The 16,532-nt window shown below is 53.8% G+C and overlaps 1 protein-coding gene across 1 annotated transcript in view; it reads left to right on the top strand.

Moving 5' to 3' along the window:
* Positions 1–16,532, top strand: part of nek11 (NIMA-related kinase 11) — a 476,774-nt gene that overhangs the window by 187,709 nt on the left and 272,533 nt on the right. Inside the window, exon 5 of the mRNA XM_072510106.1 lies at positions 6,580–6,644. Within this exon, the coding sequence (XP_072366207.1) occupies positions 6,580–6,644 (65 nt within the window). The remainder of the gene's footprint in view (positions 1–6,579; positions 6,645–16,532) is intronic.

Below are 16,532 nucleotides of genomic sequence, written 5' to 3'. Positions count from 1 at the left end.
CAGCACTCTCCTGGGAGCAACACTCTCCTGGGAGCAACACTCTCCTGGTTGCAGCATTCTCCTGGGAGCAACACTCTCCCAGTTGCAGCATTCTCCTGGGAGCAACACTCTCCTAGTTGCAGCATTCTCCTGGGAGCAGCACTCTCCTAGTTGCAGCACTCTCCTGGGAGCAACACTCTCCTAGTTGCAGCACTCTCCTGGGAGCAGCACTCTCCTAGTAGCAGCATTCTCCTGGTTGCAGCACTCTCCTGGTTGCAACACTCTCCTAGTTGCAGCACTCTCCTGGGAGCAACATTCTCCTGGTTGCAGCTCTCTCCTGGTTGCAACACTCTCCTATTTGTAGCACTCTCCTAGGAACAGCACTCTCCTAGTTGCAGCATTCTCCTGGGAGCAACACTCTCCTGGTTGCAGCACTCTCCTGGGAGCAACATTCTCCCAGTTGCAGCATTCTCCTGGGAGCAACACTCTCCTAGTTGCAGCATGCTCCTGGGAGCAACACTCTCCTGGTTGCAGCACTCTCCTGGGAGCAACATTCTCCCAGTTGCAGCATTCGCCTGGGAGCAGCACTCTCCTGGGAGCAACACTCTCCTGGGAGCAACACTCTCCTGGTTGCAGCATTCTCCTGGGAGCAACACTCTCCCAGTTGCAGCATTCTCCTGGGAGCAACACTCTCCTAGTTGCAGCATTCTCCTGGGAGCAGCACTCTCCTAGTTGCAGCACTCTCCTGGGAGCAACACTCTCCTAGTTGCAGCATTCTCCTGGGAGCAACACTCTCCTAGTAGCATCATTCTCCTGGTTGCAGCACTCTCCTGGTTGCAACACTCTCCTGGGAGCAGCACTCTCCTGGGTGCAGCACTCTCCTGGGAGCAACATTCTCCTGGTTGCAGCACTCTCCTAGTTGCAACACTCTCCTAGTTGCAACACTCTCCTGGGAGCAACACTCTCCTAGTTGTAGCACTCTCCTAGTTGCAGCATTCTCCTGGTAGCAGCACTCTCCTAGTTGCAGCACTCTCCTGGTAGCAGCATTCTCCTGGTATCAACACTCTCTTGGGAGCAACACTCTCCTAGTTGCAGCACTCTCCTGGTAGCAGCATTCTCCTGGGAGCAACACTCTCCTAGTTGCAGCCCTCTCCTAGTTGCAGCACTCTCCTGGGAGCAACACTCTCCTGGGAGCAACACTCTCCTAGTTGTAGCCCTCTCCTAGTTGCAGCATTCTCCTGGTAGCAGCACTCTCCTGGGAGCAACACTCTCCTGCCAGCAGCACTCTCCTGGTATCAGTACTCTCGTAGTTGCAGCATTCTCCTGGGAGCAACACTCTCCTGGTAGCAGCACTCTCTTGGTATCAGTACTCTCCTAGTTGCAGCATTCTCTTGGGAGCAACACTCTCCTGGTAGCAGAACCCTCCTGGGAGCAGCACTCTCCTGGGAGCAACACTCTCCTTGTTGCAGCACTCTCCTAGTTGCAGCATTCTCCTGGGAGCAACACTCTCCTGGTAGCAGCACTCTCCTGGTATCAGTACTCTCCTAGTTGCAGCATTCTCCTGGGAGCAACACTCTCCTGGGAGCAACACACTCCTGGGAGCAGCTTTCTCCTGGGAGCAACACTCTCCTGGGAGCAGCACCCTCCTGGGAGCAACACTCTCCTGGGAGCAGCATTCTCCTGGGAGCAACACTCTCCTAGTTGCAGCACTCTCCTGGGAGCAACACTCTCCTGGGAGCAGCACTCTCCTAGTTGCAGCACTCTCCCAGTTGCAGCACTCTCTTGGGAGCAGCACTCTCCTAGTTGCAGCACTCTCCTGGTATCAGTACTCTCTCCTGGTATCAGTACTCTCCTAGTTGTAGTAAACTCCTGGGAGCAACACTCTCCTAGTTGCAGCACTCTTCTAGATGCAGCACTCTCCTGGGAGCAACACTCTCCTAGTTGCAGCACTCTCCTAGTTGTAGTACTCCCCTGGGAGCAACACTCTCCTAGTTGCAGCATTCTCCTGGTATCAGTACTCTCCTAGTTGTAGTACTCTCCTGGGAGCAACACTCTCCTGGGAGGAACACTCTCCTAGTTGCAGCACTCTTCTAGATGCAGCACTCTCCTGGGAGCAACACTCTCCTTGTTGCAGCACTCTCCTAGTTGTAGTACTCCCCTGGGAGCAACACTCTCCTAGTTGCAGCACTCTCCTGGTATCAGTACTCTCCTAGTTGTAGTACTCTCCTGGGAGCAACACTCTCCTGGGAGGAACACTCTCCTAGTTGCAGCACTCTTCTAGTTGCAGCACTCTCCTGGTATCAGTACTCTCCTGGTTGCAGCGCTCTCCTGATAGCAGCACTCTCCTGGGAACAGCATTCTCCTAGTTGCAGCACTCTCCTGGGAGCAACACTCTCCTAGTTGCAGCGCTCGCCTGGTAGCAACACTCTCCTAGTTGCAGCGCTCTCCTAGTTGCAGCATTCTCCTGGGAGCAATACTCTCCTAGTTGCAGCATTCTCCTGGGAGCAGCACTCTCCTAGTTGCAGCACTCTCCTGGGAGCAACACTCTCCCAGTTGCAGCACTCTCCTGGGAGCAACACTCTCCTGGGAGCAACACTCTCCTGGTTGCAGCATTCTCCTGGGAGCAACACTCTCCCAGTTGCAGCATTCTCCTGGGAGCAACACTCTCCTAGTTGCAGCATTCTCCTGGGAGCAGCACTCTCCTAGTTGCAGCACTCTCCTGGGAGCAACACTCTCCTAGTTGCAGCACTCTCCTGGGAGCAGCACTCTCCTAGTAGCAGCATTCTCCTGGTTGCAGCACTCTCCTGGTTGCAACACTCTCCTAGTTGCAGCACTCTCCTGGGAGCAACATTCTCCTGGTTGCAGCTCTCTCCTGGTTGCAACACTCTCCTACTTGTAGCACTCTCCTGGGAACAGCACTCTCCTAGTTGCAGCATTCTCCTGGGAGCAACACTCTCCTGGTTGCAGCACTCTCCTGGGAGCAACATTCTCCCAGTTGCAGCATTCTCCTGGGAGCAACACTCTCCTAGTTGCAGCATGCTCCTGGGAGCAACACTCTCCTGGTTGCAGCACTCTCCTGGGAGCAACATTCTCCCAGTTGCAGCATTCGCCTGGGAGCAGCACTCTCCTGGGAGCAACACTCTCCTGGGAGCAACAGTCTCCTGGTTGCAGCATTCTCCTGGGAGCAACACTCTCCCAGTTGCAGCATTCTCCTGGGAGCAACACTCTCCTAGTTGCAGCATTCTCCTGGGAGCAGCACTCTCCTAGTTGCAGCACTCTCCTGGGAGCAACACTCTCCTAGTTGCAGCATTCTCCTGGGAGCAACACTCTCCTAGTAGCATCATTCTCCTGGTTGCAGCACTCTCCTGGTTGCAACACTCTCCTGGGAGCAGCACTCTCCTGGGTGCAGCACTCTCCTGGGAGCAACATTCTCCTGGTTGCAGCACTCTCCTAGTTGCAACACTCTCCTAGTTGCAACACTCTCCTGGGAGCAACACTCTCCTAGTTGTAGCACTCTCCTAGTTGCAGCATTCTCCTGGTAGCAGCACTCTCCTAGTTGCAGCACTCTCCTGGTAGCAGCATTCTCCTGGTATCAACACTCTCTTGGGAGCAACACTCTCCTAGTTGCAGCACTCTCCTGGTAGCAGCATTCTCCTGGGAGCAACACTCTCCTAGTTGCAGCCCTCGCCTAGTTGCAGCACTCTCCTGGGAGCAACACTCTCCTGGGAGCAACACTCTCCTAGTTGTAGCACTCTCCTAGTTGCAGCATTCTCCTGGTAGCAGCACTCTCCTGGGAGCAACACTCTCCTTCCAGCAGCACTCTCCTGGTATCAGTACTCTCGTAGTTGCAGCATTCTCCTGGGAGCAACACTCTCCTGGTAGCAGCACTCTCTTGGTATCAGTACTCTCCTAGTTGCAGCATTCTCTTGGGAGCAACACTCTCCTGGTAGCAGAACCCTCCTGGGAGCAGCACTCTCCTGGGAGCAACACTCTCCTTGTTGCAGCACTCTCCTAGTTGCAGCATTCTCCTGGGAGCAACACTCTCCTGGTAGCAGCACTCTCCTGGTATCAGTACTCTCCTAGTTGCAGCATTCTCCTGGGAGCAACACTCTCCTGGGAGCAACACACTCCTGGGAGCAGCTTTCTCCTGGGAGCAACACTCTCCTGGGAGCAGCACCCTCCTGGGAGCAACACTCTCCTGGGAGCAGCATTCTCCTGGGAGCAACACTCTCCTAGTTGCAGCACTCTCCTGGGAGCAACACTCTCCTGGGAGCAGCACTCTCCTAGTTGCAGCACTCTCCCAGTTGCAGCACTCTCTTGGGAGCAGCACTCTCCTAGTTGCAGCACTCTCCTGGTATCAGTACTCTCTCCTGGTATCAGTACTCTCCTAGTTGTAGTAAACTCCTGGGAGCAACACTCTCCTAGTTGCAGCACTCTTCTAGATGCAGCACTCTCCTGGGAGCAACACTCTCCTAGTTGCAGCACTCTCCTAGTTGTAGTACTCCCCTGGGAGCAACACTCTCCTAGTTGCAGCATTCTCCTGGTATCAGTACTCTCCTAGTTGTAGTACTCTCCTGGGAGCAACACTCTCCTGGGAGGAACACTCTCCTAGTTGCAGCACTCTTCTAGATGCAGCACTCTCCTGGGAGCAACACTCTCCTAGTTGCAGCACTCTCCTAGTTGTAGTACTCCCCTGGGAGCAACACTCTCCTAGTTGCAGCACTCTCCTGGTATCAGTACTCTTCCAGTTGTAGTACTCTCCTGGGAGCAACACTCTCCTGGGAGGAACACTCTCCTAGTTGCAGCACTCTTCTAGTTGCAGCACTCTCCTGGTATCAGTACTCTCCTGGTTGCAGCGCTCTCCTGATAGCAGCACTCTCCTGGGAACAGCATTCTCCTAGTTGCAGCACTCTCCTGGGAGCAACACTCTCCTAGTTGCAGCGCTCGCCTGGTAGCAACACTCTCCTAGTTGCAGCGCTCTCCTAGTTGCAGCATTCTCCTGGGAGCAATACTCTCCTGGGAGCAACACTCTCCTAGTTGCAGCACTCTCTTGGTAGCAGCATCCTCCTGGGAGCAACACTCTCCTAGTTGCAGCATTCTCCTGGGAGCAACACTCTCCTAGTTGCAGCCCTCTCCTAGTTGCAGCACTCTCCTGGTAGCAGCATTCTCCTGGGAGCAACACTCTCCTAGTTGCAGCCCTCTCCTAGTTGCACCACTCTCCTGGGAGCAACACTCTCCTGGGAGCAACACTCTCCTAGTTGTAGCACTCTCCTAGTTGCACCATTCTCCTGGGAGCAACACTCTCCTAGTTGCAGCGCTCTCCTGGTAGCAACACTCTCCTAGTTGCAGCGCTCTCCTAGTTGCAGCATTCTCCTGGGAGCAATACTCTCCTGGGAGCAACACTCTCCTAGTTGCAGCACTCTCTTGGTAGCAGCATCCTCCTGGGAGCAACACTCTCCTAGTTGCAGCATTCTCCTGGTATCAGTACTCTCCTAGTTGCAGCATTCTCCTGGTAGCAGCACTCTCCTGGGAACAGCACTCTCCTAGTTGCAGCATTCTCCTGGGAGCAACACTCTCCTAGTTGCAGCATTCTCCTGGTATCAGTACTCTCCCAGTTGCAGCACTCTCCTGGGAGCAACATTCTCCTGGTTGCAGCACTCTCCTTGTAGCAGCACTCTCCTCGGAGCAGCACTCTCCTGGTAGCAGCACTCTCTCTTGGTAGTACCCTGAAGTGCCAGCCTAGACATTTGCCGACGTCTCTGGAGCAGGTCCTGGACGCACAACGTCCTGTCTTGGCAGAAAGAGTGCCGATCACCGAACCATGTTTGACTCTGCTATCTACCTATCTGCCCATCTACCTACTACTCGTGTTGTGATCTGGTTGCTTCTTATTGGTCTAAGGAGGAAAAGAGCAGGAGAAGGCCATTCGGCCTCTCTAGCCAATTCAAACATCCAATTGGATCTTGGCTGATGGATGAAAGAAAGAATTCTGGGGTTGGGTAGAACACTTGAGTTTCTATTGACTCACTCTCCAGCTTCTACCTTTAAAAACGTGTCTACAAAGGGAGAATGTCAGGAATGAGGAAGTCTCTCGAAGATATTACAGGGTATATTTAAAATAAAAAAGAACTTGTGTACTTAGCGCTCCTGAGAATCAAAATGCCAGAGCATTGAAGGAATGACATGTAGACAGTGTACATCTTGTAAGCATGAGTGGAGAGCGGAGACGAGAAGTATTTTATTTTTTGGGTTGCTGTCAAAATGTCTTTTCTTTTCGTTAAAGAAAGCTCTCAGCAATGACAGCTGAATGAGGCTCTGATTTAGGCAATTATTGAATCACATCCACTGGAGAGGTGGCGGACTGCTGTTCCAAACAAGCAGATGAAGACATTTAATTGGAAAAAAAAAAGCATTTGTTCATTACAGTTTATGCAGTCATTGTTATAATCGTCAAATAATCTTGCCACACGCTTCAACGGAAGCATCTATTTATAGTTAATTTATTATTTGAACACTTTTTTTTTTTGTCCCTTTCAGCTACAGGGACCTGTTTTCTTTTATAAACCCGTGACACAACTGATGCTGTGATTTTCTTTACAGAAGAATACTTCACAGAGACCTGAAAAGCAGCAACATCTTCTTGAAAAATAACCTGGTAAAAATAGGTAAGGACTGCCCCCGAACTGTCCCCGTGTCCAGTGTGCCTTCCTCTTTTTTCGACATTATTGGATGTGCTACCCCTCACTTCAGATAGAACCGTGGCACATCTGCATTTCTGTAGCAGGTATATTCACCTGACAGGCCAACCCAGTAAACACAAGTTAATTATCAAAAAATTGTTGTGCCTCCTGAGTTCTACTTCCTTTATCACTTGTCATGATATCCACATTAACATATCATGGTGCAATCACACACACACACTGATGGACAGGTATACGGACCAATCAACACACACACAACATCGCAGCCAATCACCAGTGAGAGCACACGCACTATAAAACAGGGAACACCACAGTTCCCGCTCATTCTACCAGGAGACTACTCAGAGCACAGAGCTCACAGTGTGCTACTCAGACATACACCATGTGCCTCAATAAGATAGTGCTAGGGCAGGGTCCACAGGTTAGCTGGTGAAGTACGAACCACAGCCAGAAGTTTATAGTTATTATTGTACAGAATAATAAAACAGAGCTGTACCATCTACAACCGTGTTGGTTCGTTTGTGTATCGGAACACCCAACACGACATGATACCAGGCCTGGAAAATCGCCAGCGACTGTGAGACCTACCTGCACCTCTTCAGAAACCCGCCATCCTGCGCCATGGAAACCATCAGCCCGCCGCAGCCGCTCCAGATCGCTGGAAATCTTGGCGTCAACTGGAAGCTGTTTAAACAGCGCTTCCAACTCTTCCTAGGAGCCACAGACAGGGAGAATGCATTGGACACCAGGAAGATCGCCCTCCTCCTCTCCACGGCGGGGCAACACGCCATCCACATCTACAACTCCCTGGCATTCGCGGAAGGCGAGGACAAGACGAAGTACAAGACGGTCCTGCTAAAATTTGAGGAACACTTCAATGTGGAAGTTATTGAGAGCTTCAAGAGGTACCTCTTCCAGCAGCGCCTGCAGGGTAAGGATGAGCCTTTTCAATCTTATTTGACACACCTCCGTATCCTCGCGCAGTCCTGCGGCTATGAGGCCACCTCCAACTCCATGATTCGGGACCAGGTAGTTTTTGGGGTCACCTCGGACACCCTACGCCAGCAGCTCCTCAAAATAAAGCGCCTCACCCTAGCCACCGCCATCGAGACCTGCGTCCTCCACGAAAACGCGACCAGCCGGTACTCCCAATTCCAGGCGGCCGAATCGGCACGGCAGGGGTCCTACGAGCCCGAGCGGGTCCAGTCGATCGAGTTCCTCCCGGCCCCCGGCCCGGACGAGGGCGGCCATTTTGCGCGCTTTCTGAGGCCTCCCGCGCTTGTACGCGCCAAAAGAGGGGACGTCGACGCAGAGGGACGTGATGCGCAGGCGCGCTCTACGCAAGACCGCACTGTGCATGTGCGGTGGCACAACGAACGCCATGACGCAACTGTGGATCCGCACACTTAAAGCGGCAATGTCCGGCCAAAGCGTGACAATGCCTCCGCTGTGGCAGGATGGGCCACTACGCTGCCTGCTGTCGAGCAGCTCAACCTGCTTACTCTCCGCAATTCCGCCAGACTCGCAGGGACGTGCGGGCCATTCAGCCCCCATACACCGAGTCATACCCTGACGACGTGCTGACCGGTGATACCTACGACCGGGAACCCTTCCGCGTTGCCGTAATAAACAAGAACCGGATGTCCCCAAGTCGGACCCACCAGCCGATGCCAGTGCACAGCATTAATCTGGATGATGAATGGAGTGCCACCCTAACGGTCAACCCGAATTCGTCGCCCACCTAATAGACTGGACTTATGAGCCTGGTTGCACATTGGACTCACTGAATTGTTTTGCAATACTGTTAACGTGTTTCTTGTCGTTCCAGAAGTTCTCTTTCGATATTTGCTGTTTGCATTTGTTTTGATCGTGGTACAACCTCGTTGCTCTGTTGCACCTGACACCTTCCTCTGTATATAGTTTAGCCTCATGTACATGTTGTAAATATTGCACACACATACTCAGATGCACTCAGTACACACCAATATTTATTAGCATGTAGGCACATATTCTTGTGAAAAGGGGGGATGTCATGATATCCACATTAACATACCATGGTGCAATCACACACACCCACTGATGGACAGGTAGTTGGACCAACCAACACACACACAACATCGCAGCCAATCACCAGTGAGAGCACACGCACTATAAAAACAGGGGACACTACAGTTCCTGCTCATTCTACCAGGAGATAGCTCAGAGCACAGAGCTCACAGCGTGCCACTCAGACATACACCATGTGCTGAGTGCCTCACTAAGATAGTGCTAGGGCAGGGTCCACAGGGTAGCTGGTGAAGTACGAACCACAGCCAGAAGTTTATAGTTATTATTGTACAGAATAATAAAACAGAGTTGTACCATCTACAACCGTGTTGGTTTGTTTGTGTATCGGAACACCCAACACGACATTGTGGTAGTATGCATTAGGGGTCATGTGGGACTGTGAAGCCGTGATGCCATTGGCTGACAGATCCCGGGTCCTGGTTGGCTGTTGATCTCTAGCTCCGCCCTGAAGGCGGAGTATAAGAACCAGGAGTTCTCCCCGCAGCTCCAGTCTGTTGCTGAACTGCGGGGAACAAGTCACGCTTAATAAAGCCTCATCGACTTCATCTCTATTCGTCTCTCGTAAGTCATTGTGCGCTACAATTTATTAAGCGTGCTTAAAGGACTATGGAGCTCAGGATCGCCCCGGAATGCCTGCGGATCAGCCCCCACGCAGTGAACTCAGCAGCAGTTTTTAAACACTGGCAAGCTTGTTTCGAAGGCTACCTCCGAACGGCCCCCGGCCGGATCACAGAAGACCAGAAACTGCAGGTCCTGCACTCAAGGGTAAGCCCGGAAATTTACCCTCTCATAGAAGACGCAGAGGATTTCCAGACGGCGTTCGCAGCACTAAAGAGCGTCTACGTTCGCCCAGTGAACCAGGTCTACGCACGCTACCAACTCGCAACGAGACGGCAAAGTCCCGGAGAATCGCTAGACGAATTCTACGCCGCGCTGCTAATTTTGGGACGGGCCTGCAGCTGCCCGCCGGTAAACACGGCTGAACACACGGACATGTTAATTCGCGATGCGTTTGTGGCAGGTATGAACTCTCCCCATATCCGCCAAAGACTGTTAGAAAAAGAGTCGCTCGGACTCTCAGAGGCACGGGCCCTTGCAGCTTCCCTAGATGTGGCCGCGCAAAACGCCCGCGCGTACGGCCCCGACCGCGCGGCAGCCCCTTGGGCTCCGTGGACCCCCGTCGCGACAAACCCCCCCCCCCACCCCACAGGCTTGCGCGGTTCAGACGCCAGGTCATCCCGGGGGGGCCCGCTGCTATTTCTGCGGGCAGGCGAAACACCCCCAGCAGCGCTGCCCGGCCCGCGCAGCGATTTGCAAGAGCTGCGGCAAAAAGGGCCATTTCGCGGCTGTGTGCCGGTCCCGGGGGGTCGCCGCTGTCCCCGGAGAAGAAAGAGTCCAGCGCATCCCAAACGCTCCCCAACCCCCCCAGCGCCCCATGTGCGACCCGCAGGTGCCGCCATTTTGGGTCCCGGCCACCACGAGGGGAGGGTGGGCGCCGCCATCTTGTGACCCCCCAGCCATGTGCAATGCATGGGGGTGGCCATTTTGTCCAACCCCGACGCCATCTTGGGACCCCCCAGCCATGTGCGATGCATGGGGGCGGCCATTTTGTCCACCCCGCCGCCATCTTGGACGACAACAAAGGACCCCAGCATCGACGGCTCCACGGGGTTCGAAGAAGACGCTGAGACACTGCGACCACATCTGGCCTCGGTGACGCTGGACCAAGCACGGCCCCGGACGCTCCAGACGACGACAACAACGGTGCTGATCAACGGACACGAGACACCATGCCTGGTCGACTCCGGGAGCACCGAAAGTTTCATCCACCCCGACACGGTAAGACGCTGTTTCTTGACCATCCGCCCAAGTACGCAAAAGATTTCCCTAGCTGCAGGATCCCACTCCGTACAGATCAAAGGGTTCTGCATAGTGACCCTAATGGTGCAAGGGAGGGAGTTTAAAAACTACAGGCTCTACGTCCTTCCCCAACTCTGCGCGCCCACATTACTGGGATTAGACTTCCAGTGCAACCTGCAGAGCCTAACATTCCAATTCGGCGGCCCAGTACCCCCACTCACTATCTGCGGCCTCGCAACCCTCAAAGTTGAACCGCCATCCTTGTTTGCAAACCTCACCCCGGATTGCAAACCCGTCGCCACTAGGAGCAGACGGTACAGCGCCCAGGACCGGACATTTATTCGGTCCGAAGTCCAGCGGTTGCTGAAGGAAGGCGTAATCCAGGCCAGCAATAGTCCCTGGAGAGCCCAGGTGGTAGTAGTAAAGACAGGGGAGAAGCAAAGGTTGGTCATAGACTATAGCCAGACCATCAACAGGTACACACAGCTAGATGCGTACCCTCTCCCCCGCATATCCGACATGGTCAATCGGATTGCCCAATATAAGGTCTTCTCCACCGTGGACCTCAAGTCCGCCTACCACCAGCTCCCCATCCGCCCAAGTGACCGCAAGTACACAGCCTTCGAGACAGACGGGCGACTATACCACTTCCTAAGGGTCCCATTTGGCGTCACAAACGGGGTCTCGGTCTCGGTCTTCCAACGGGAGATGGACCGAATGGTTGATCAACACGGGTTGCAGGCCACGTTCCCGTATCTCGACAACGTAACCATCTGCGGCCACGATCAGCAGGACCACGACGCCAACCTCCAAAAATTCCTCCAGACCGCTAAAGCCTTGAACCTCACATACAACGAGGACAAGTGCGTGTTTAGCACAAACCGGCTAGCCATCTTGGGATATGTAGTGCGCAATGGGATAATAGGCCCCGACCCCGAACACATGCGCCCCCTCATGGAATTTCCCCTCCCCCACTGCTCCAAAGCCCTGAAACGCTGCCTGGGGTTCTTTTCATATTACGCCCAGTGGGTCCCCCAGTACGCAGACAAGGCCCGCCCCCTAATACAGACCACTACCTTCCCCCTGTCGACAGAGGCTCGCCAGGCCTTCAGCCGCATCAAAGCGGATATCGCAAAGGCCACGATGCACGCCATCGACGAGTCCCTCCCCTTCCAAGTCGAGAGCGACGCCTCCGACGTAGCTCTGGCGGCCACCCTTAACCAAGCGGGCAGACCCGTGGCCTTTTTCTCCCGAACCCTCCACGCCTCAGAAATCCGCCACTCCTCAGTGGAAAAGGAAGCCCAAGCCATAGTGGAAGCTGTGCGACATTGGAGGCATTACCTGGCCGGCAGGAGATTCACTCTCCTCACTGACCAACGGTCGGTAGCTTTCATGTTCGATAATGCACAACGGGGCAAAATTAAAAATGACAAGATCTTAAGGTGGAGGATCGAGCTCTCCACCTTCAACTATGAGACCTTGTACCGTCCCGGAAAGCTGAACGAGCCGTCCGATGCCCTATCCCGCGGCACATGTGCCAACGCACAAATAGACCGTCTCCAAACCCTCCACGAGGACCTCTGCCACCCGGGGGTCACTCGGTTCTACCATTTTATAAAGTCCCGCAACCTCCCCTACTCCGTGGAGGAGGTCCGTACAGTCACCAGGAACTGCCACATTTGCGCAGAGTGCAAACCGCACTTTTTCAGGCCGGATAGAGCGCACCTGATCAAGGCTTCCCGTCTCTTTGAACGCCTCAGTCTGGATTTCAAAGGGCCCCTCCCCTCCACCGACCACAACACATAATTCCTGAACGTGGTGGACGAGTACTCTCGTTTCCCTTTCGCCATCCCCTGCCCCGACATGATAGCGGCCACAGTTATTAAAGCCCTTAGCACCATATTCACACTGTTCGGTTGCACCACATATATCCATAGCCACAGGGGGTCCTCCTTCATGAGTGACGAGCTGTGCCAGTTCCTGCTCAGCAAGGGTATAGCCTCGAGCTACAACCCCCGGGGGAACGGGCAAGTAGAGAGGGAGAACGGCACGGTCTGGAAGACCGTCCTACTGGCCCTACGGTCCAGGGATCTCCCAGTTTCACGGTGGCAGGAGGTCCTCCCGGACGCTCTCCACTCCATCCGGTCGCTGCTGTGTACCACCACTAATCAAACGCCTCATGAGCGCCTCCTTGTCTTCCCCAGGAAGTCCTCCTCCGGAACGTCGCTGCCGACCTGGCTGGCGGCCCCAGGACCAATCTTGCTCCGGAAACATGTGCGGGCGCACAAGTCGGACCCGTTGGTCGAGAGGGTTCACCTCCTCCACGCGAACCCGCAGTATGCCTACCCCGACGGCCGACAGGACATGGTCTCCCTGCGAGACCTGGCGCCCGCCGGCAACACGCACACCCCCCCGACACCGATCACCCCCTCCCTGCCACCGGCGCACCCCGCGACCGCCCCCTTCCCGGGAGGATCGGTCCTCCTCCCATGTCCGACCAGGAGTGAAGCAGAAGCAGACACCGTAAAGCTCCCGGAGACGACAACGCTGGAACAAGCACCTGCACCACGACCGGGGCTGAGGCGATCGACAAGGAAGACCAGACCGCCCGCTCGACTCGTGGCATCGGTGTAACACAAGAATGTTGTGGGACTATAACGAGAAGGTTCTGTTCCTCTTACGAATATTGTAAATAGTTCACAAACTCTGTGTAGGGCAAAGTGTCGGGCACTGTAATGACATGCAAAAAGTTTTTTTCCTCCCAGGACCAGCCTTGTAAACCCCTACCACCATGCGAAGCACCACCCCGCCGGGTTCATTTTTAACAAGGGGTGAATGTGGTAGTATGCATTAGGGGTCATGTGGGACTGTGAAGCCGTGATGCCATTGGCTGACAGATCCCGGGTCCTGGTTGGCTGTTGATCTCTAGCTCCGCCCTGAAGGCGGAGTATAAGAACCAGGAGTTCTCCCCGCAGCTCCAGTCTGTTGCTGAACTGCGGGGAACAAGTCACGCTTAATAAAGCCTCATCGACTTCATCTCTATTCGTCTCTCGTAAGTCATTGTGCGCTACAATTTATTAAGCGTGCTTAAAGGACTATGGAGCTCAGGATCGCCCCGGAATGCCTGCGGATCAGCCCCCACGCAGTGAACTCAGCAGCAGTTTTTAAACACTGGCAAGCTTGTTTCGAAGGCTACCTTCGAACGGCCCCCGGCCGGATCACAGAAGACCAGAAACTGCAGGTCCTGCACTCAAGGGTAAGCCCGGAAATTTACCCTCTCATAGAAGACGCAGAGGATTTCCAGACGGCGTTCGCAGCACTAAAGAGCGTCTACGTTCGCCCAGTGAACCAGGTCTACGCACGCTACCAACTCGCAACGAGACGGCAAAGTCCCGGAGAATCGCTAGACGAATTCTACGCCGCGCTGCTAATTTTGGGACGGGCCTGTAGCTGCCCGCCGGTAAACACGGCTGAACACACGGACATGTTAATTCGCGATGCGTTTGTGGCAGGTATGAACTCTCCCCATATCCGCCAAAGACTGTTAGAAAAAGAGTCGCTCGGACTCTCAGAGGCACAGGCCCTTGCAGCTTCCCTAGATGTGGCCGCGCAAAACGCCCGCGCGTACGGCCCCGACCGCGCGGCAGCCCCTTGGGCTCCGTGGACCCCCGTCGCGACAAACCCCCCCCCCCACCCCACAGGCTTGCGCGGTTCAGACGCCAGGTCATCCCGGGGGGGCCCGCTGCTATTTCTGCGGGCAGGCGAAACACCCCCAGCAGCGCTGCCCGGCCCGCGCAGCGATTTGCAAGAGCTGCGGCAAAAAGGGCCATTTCGCGGCTGTGTGCCGGTCCCGGGGGGTCGCCGCTGTCCCCGGAGACACAACTTGCTCCTCTTTTGGCTCCCAGCATTTTGCGACAGGTCTATGCATGTAGTCAAAAGTAGAACCCGCATTTTCTGCTCAGGAACTGCCACTCAATCTTCACAACTGAGGACATGTTACTCCACTTTATCACATCTTGCATTGCTAACCGTTACCACTTATGTGACATACACTCCATTCCTTACAACCTCGATCTTCCGAGCTAGCCCAGCATTCGTTATAATATTCTCCTTTGGTAAGCGATCAGGCAAATAATAATGGCAGTTTTTATAACAATTCCATAAAATGAAATAAGAGAACTGCACACGGCTTAAGAATTTTTAATTTCAAAACAATTTTGAAATAAATGACCTTTATTTCAAAGGGGATGGAGTATACAGTTGGTAGCACTGTTTCTTTACAGTGCCAGGGTCCTGGGTTCGATTCCCGCCTTTGGTCACTGTCTGTGCGGAGTCTGCACGTTCTCCCCGTGTCTGCGTGGGTTTCCTCCGGGTGCTCCGGTTTCCTCCCACAAGTCCCGAAAGACGTGCTTGTTAGGTGAATTGGACATTCTGAATTCTCCCTCTGTGTACCCGAACAGGTGCCGGATTGTGGCGACTAGGGGCTTTTCACAGTAACTTCATTGCAGTGTTAATGTAAGCCCACTTGAGACAATAAAGATTGTTATAATAATTATTATAAACATAGGGAACTCTTGCTAAAAACTATACAAGGCACTAGTTAGATCACACCTGAAAAACTGTGAATAGTTTTGGTCCCCTTATCAAAGGAAAGATGTACTGGCATTGGAGGCAGTCCAGAGAAGGTTCACGAGGTTGATCCCGGGTATGGAGGGATCGTCTTATGAGGAGAGGTTGAGTAGATTGGGCCTGTACTCATTGGAGTTGAGAAGAATGAGAGTCCCCCTTATTGAGACACATAGGATTCTTATGGGGCTTGATAGGGTAGATGTTGAGAGGATGCATCCCCTTGTGGGAGAGTCTAGGACCAGAGGGCATAATCTCAGAGTAAGGGGTCGCTCATTTAAGACAGAGATGAGGTGGGATTTGTTGTCTCAAAATGGCAGTGGATCTGTGGAATTATTTACTGAATGAGCTGTGGAGGCTGGGCTCATTAAGTATGTTCAAGGCTGAGATAGACAGATTTTTAATCAGTAAAGGGATCAAGGGTTATGGGGATAAGGCGGGAAAGTAGAGTTGAGGATTATCACATCAGATCAGTCATGATCTCACTGAGTGGAGGAGCAGACTCAATGGGCCGAGTGGCCAACTTCGGCCTCAAGCCTTCTGGTCTTCTGGTCTAGATCGATCCAAGATATCTTAAATTAAACCTCGCCCTCCTCCTTCGGGTACCATACCCTAACAGGGCGTTTGCACCCACAGACTTCCATTGGATTGGTTCATGATTATGGCTGGCAAAGTATTGCTGTGGTTTGCTGTAGTCCTCTGCAGTATGGCTGGCCACGCTTACTGCTTCCCATCAGTCAAATGAAATTAATATTTCATGTCAATGGCCTTCGGCGATACTGACTTGGTACATTGGGCGTGATTTATCGGTCTTTTAACGCCTGACTTGGTGTCTCACGTGGCCTCTCACGAGATTTGCGACGCTCGAGATGTCTCGCTAAATCCAACCGAACCTTGCGAGACGCTGGGCGAGGTCCAGATCAGTATATTTAAATGAGCCGTCCGGCAAATATTTAAGTATGGCTGCACCAGATTCTCCCGGCGCCCGGGAACTAACGGACTCCCCAGTGAGGCCTCGACTAGGCTCCATTTAGTACTGGTCCACACAAGCGTGGACCAGGCTTGACGTCAGCTAGGGGAGGGGGGGGCGGTCTCCCAAGCCATTGGAGATGTCTGGGTGGTCAGGGACAGGGCAAGTGGTGCCTGGCTCTCCTTCTGGCACCCAAGCACCCTGGCACTGCCAGGCTGCTAGGGTGCCAGTGCCAGGCTGCACAGGTGCCAGGGTGGCACTGCCAAGGGTCAGGGTCGGAGGAGGCCATGCCCGTGAAAGGGGGGAGGGAATGGGGGGGTATGAAGGGT

The sequence above is a fragment of the Scyliorhinus torazame genome, chromosome 6, assembly GCF_047496885.1.
Source record: "Scyliorhinus torazame isolate Kashiwa2021f chromosome 6, sScyTor2.1, whole genome shotgun sequence".
NCBI classification, from domain to species: domain Eukaryota; kingdom Metazoa; phylum Chordata; class Chondrichthyes; order Carcharhiniformes; family Scyliorhinidae; genus Scyliorhinus; species Scyliorhinus torazame.
The sequence above is the reverse complement of the archived record's forward strand: the minus strand, read 5'-3'. Positions and strand labels throughout refer to the sequence as shown.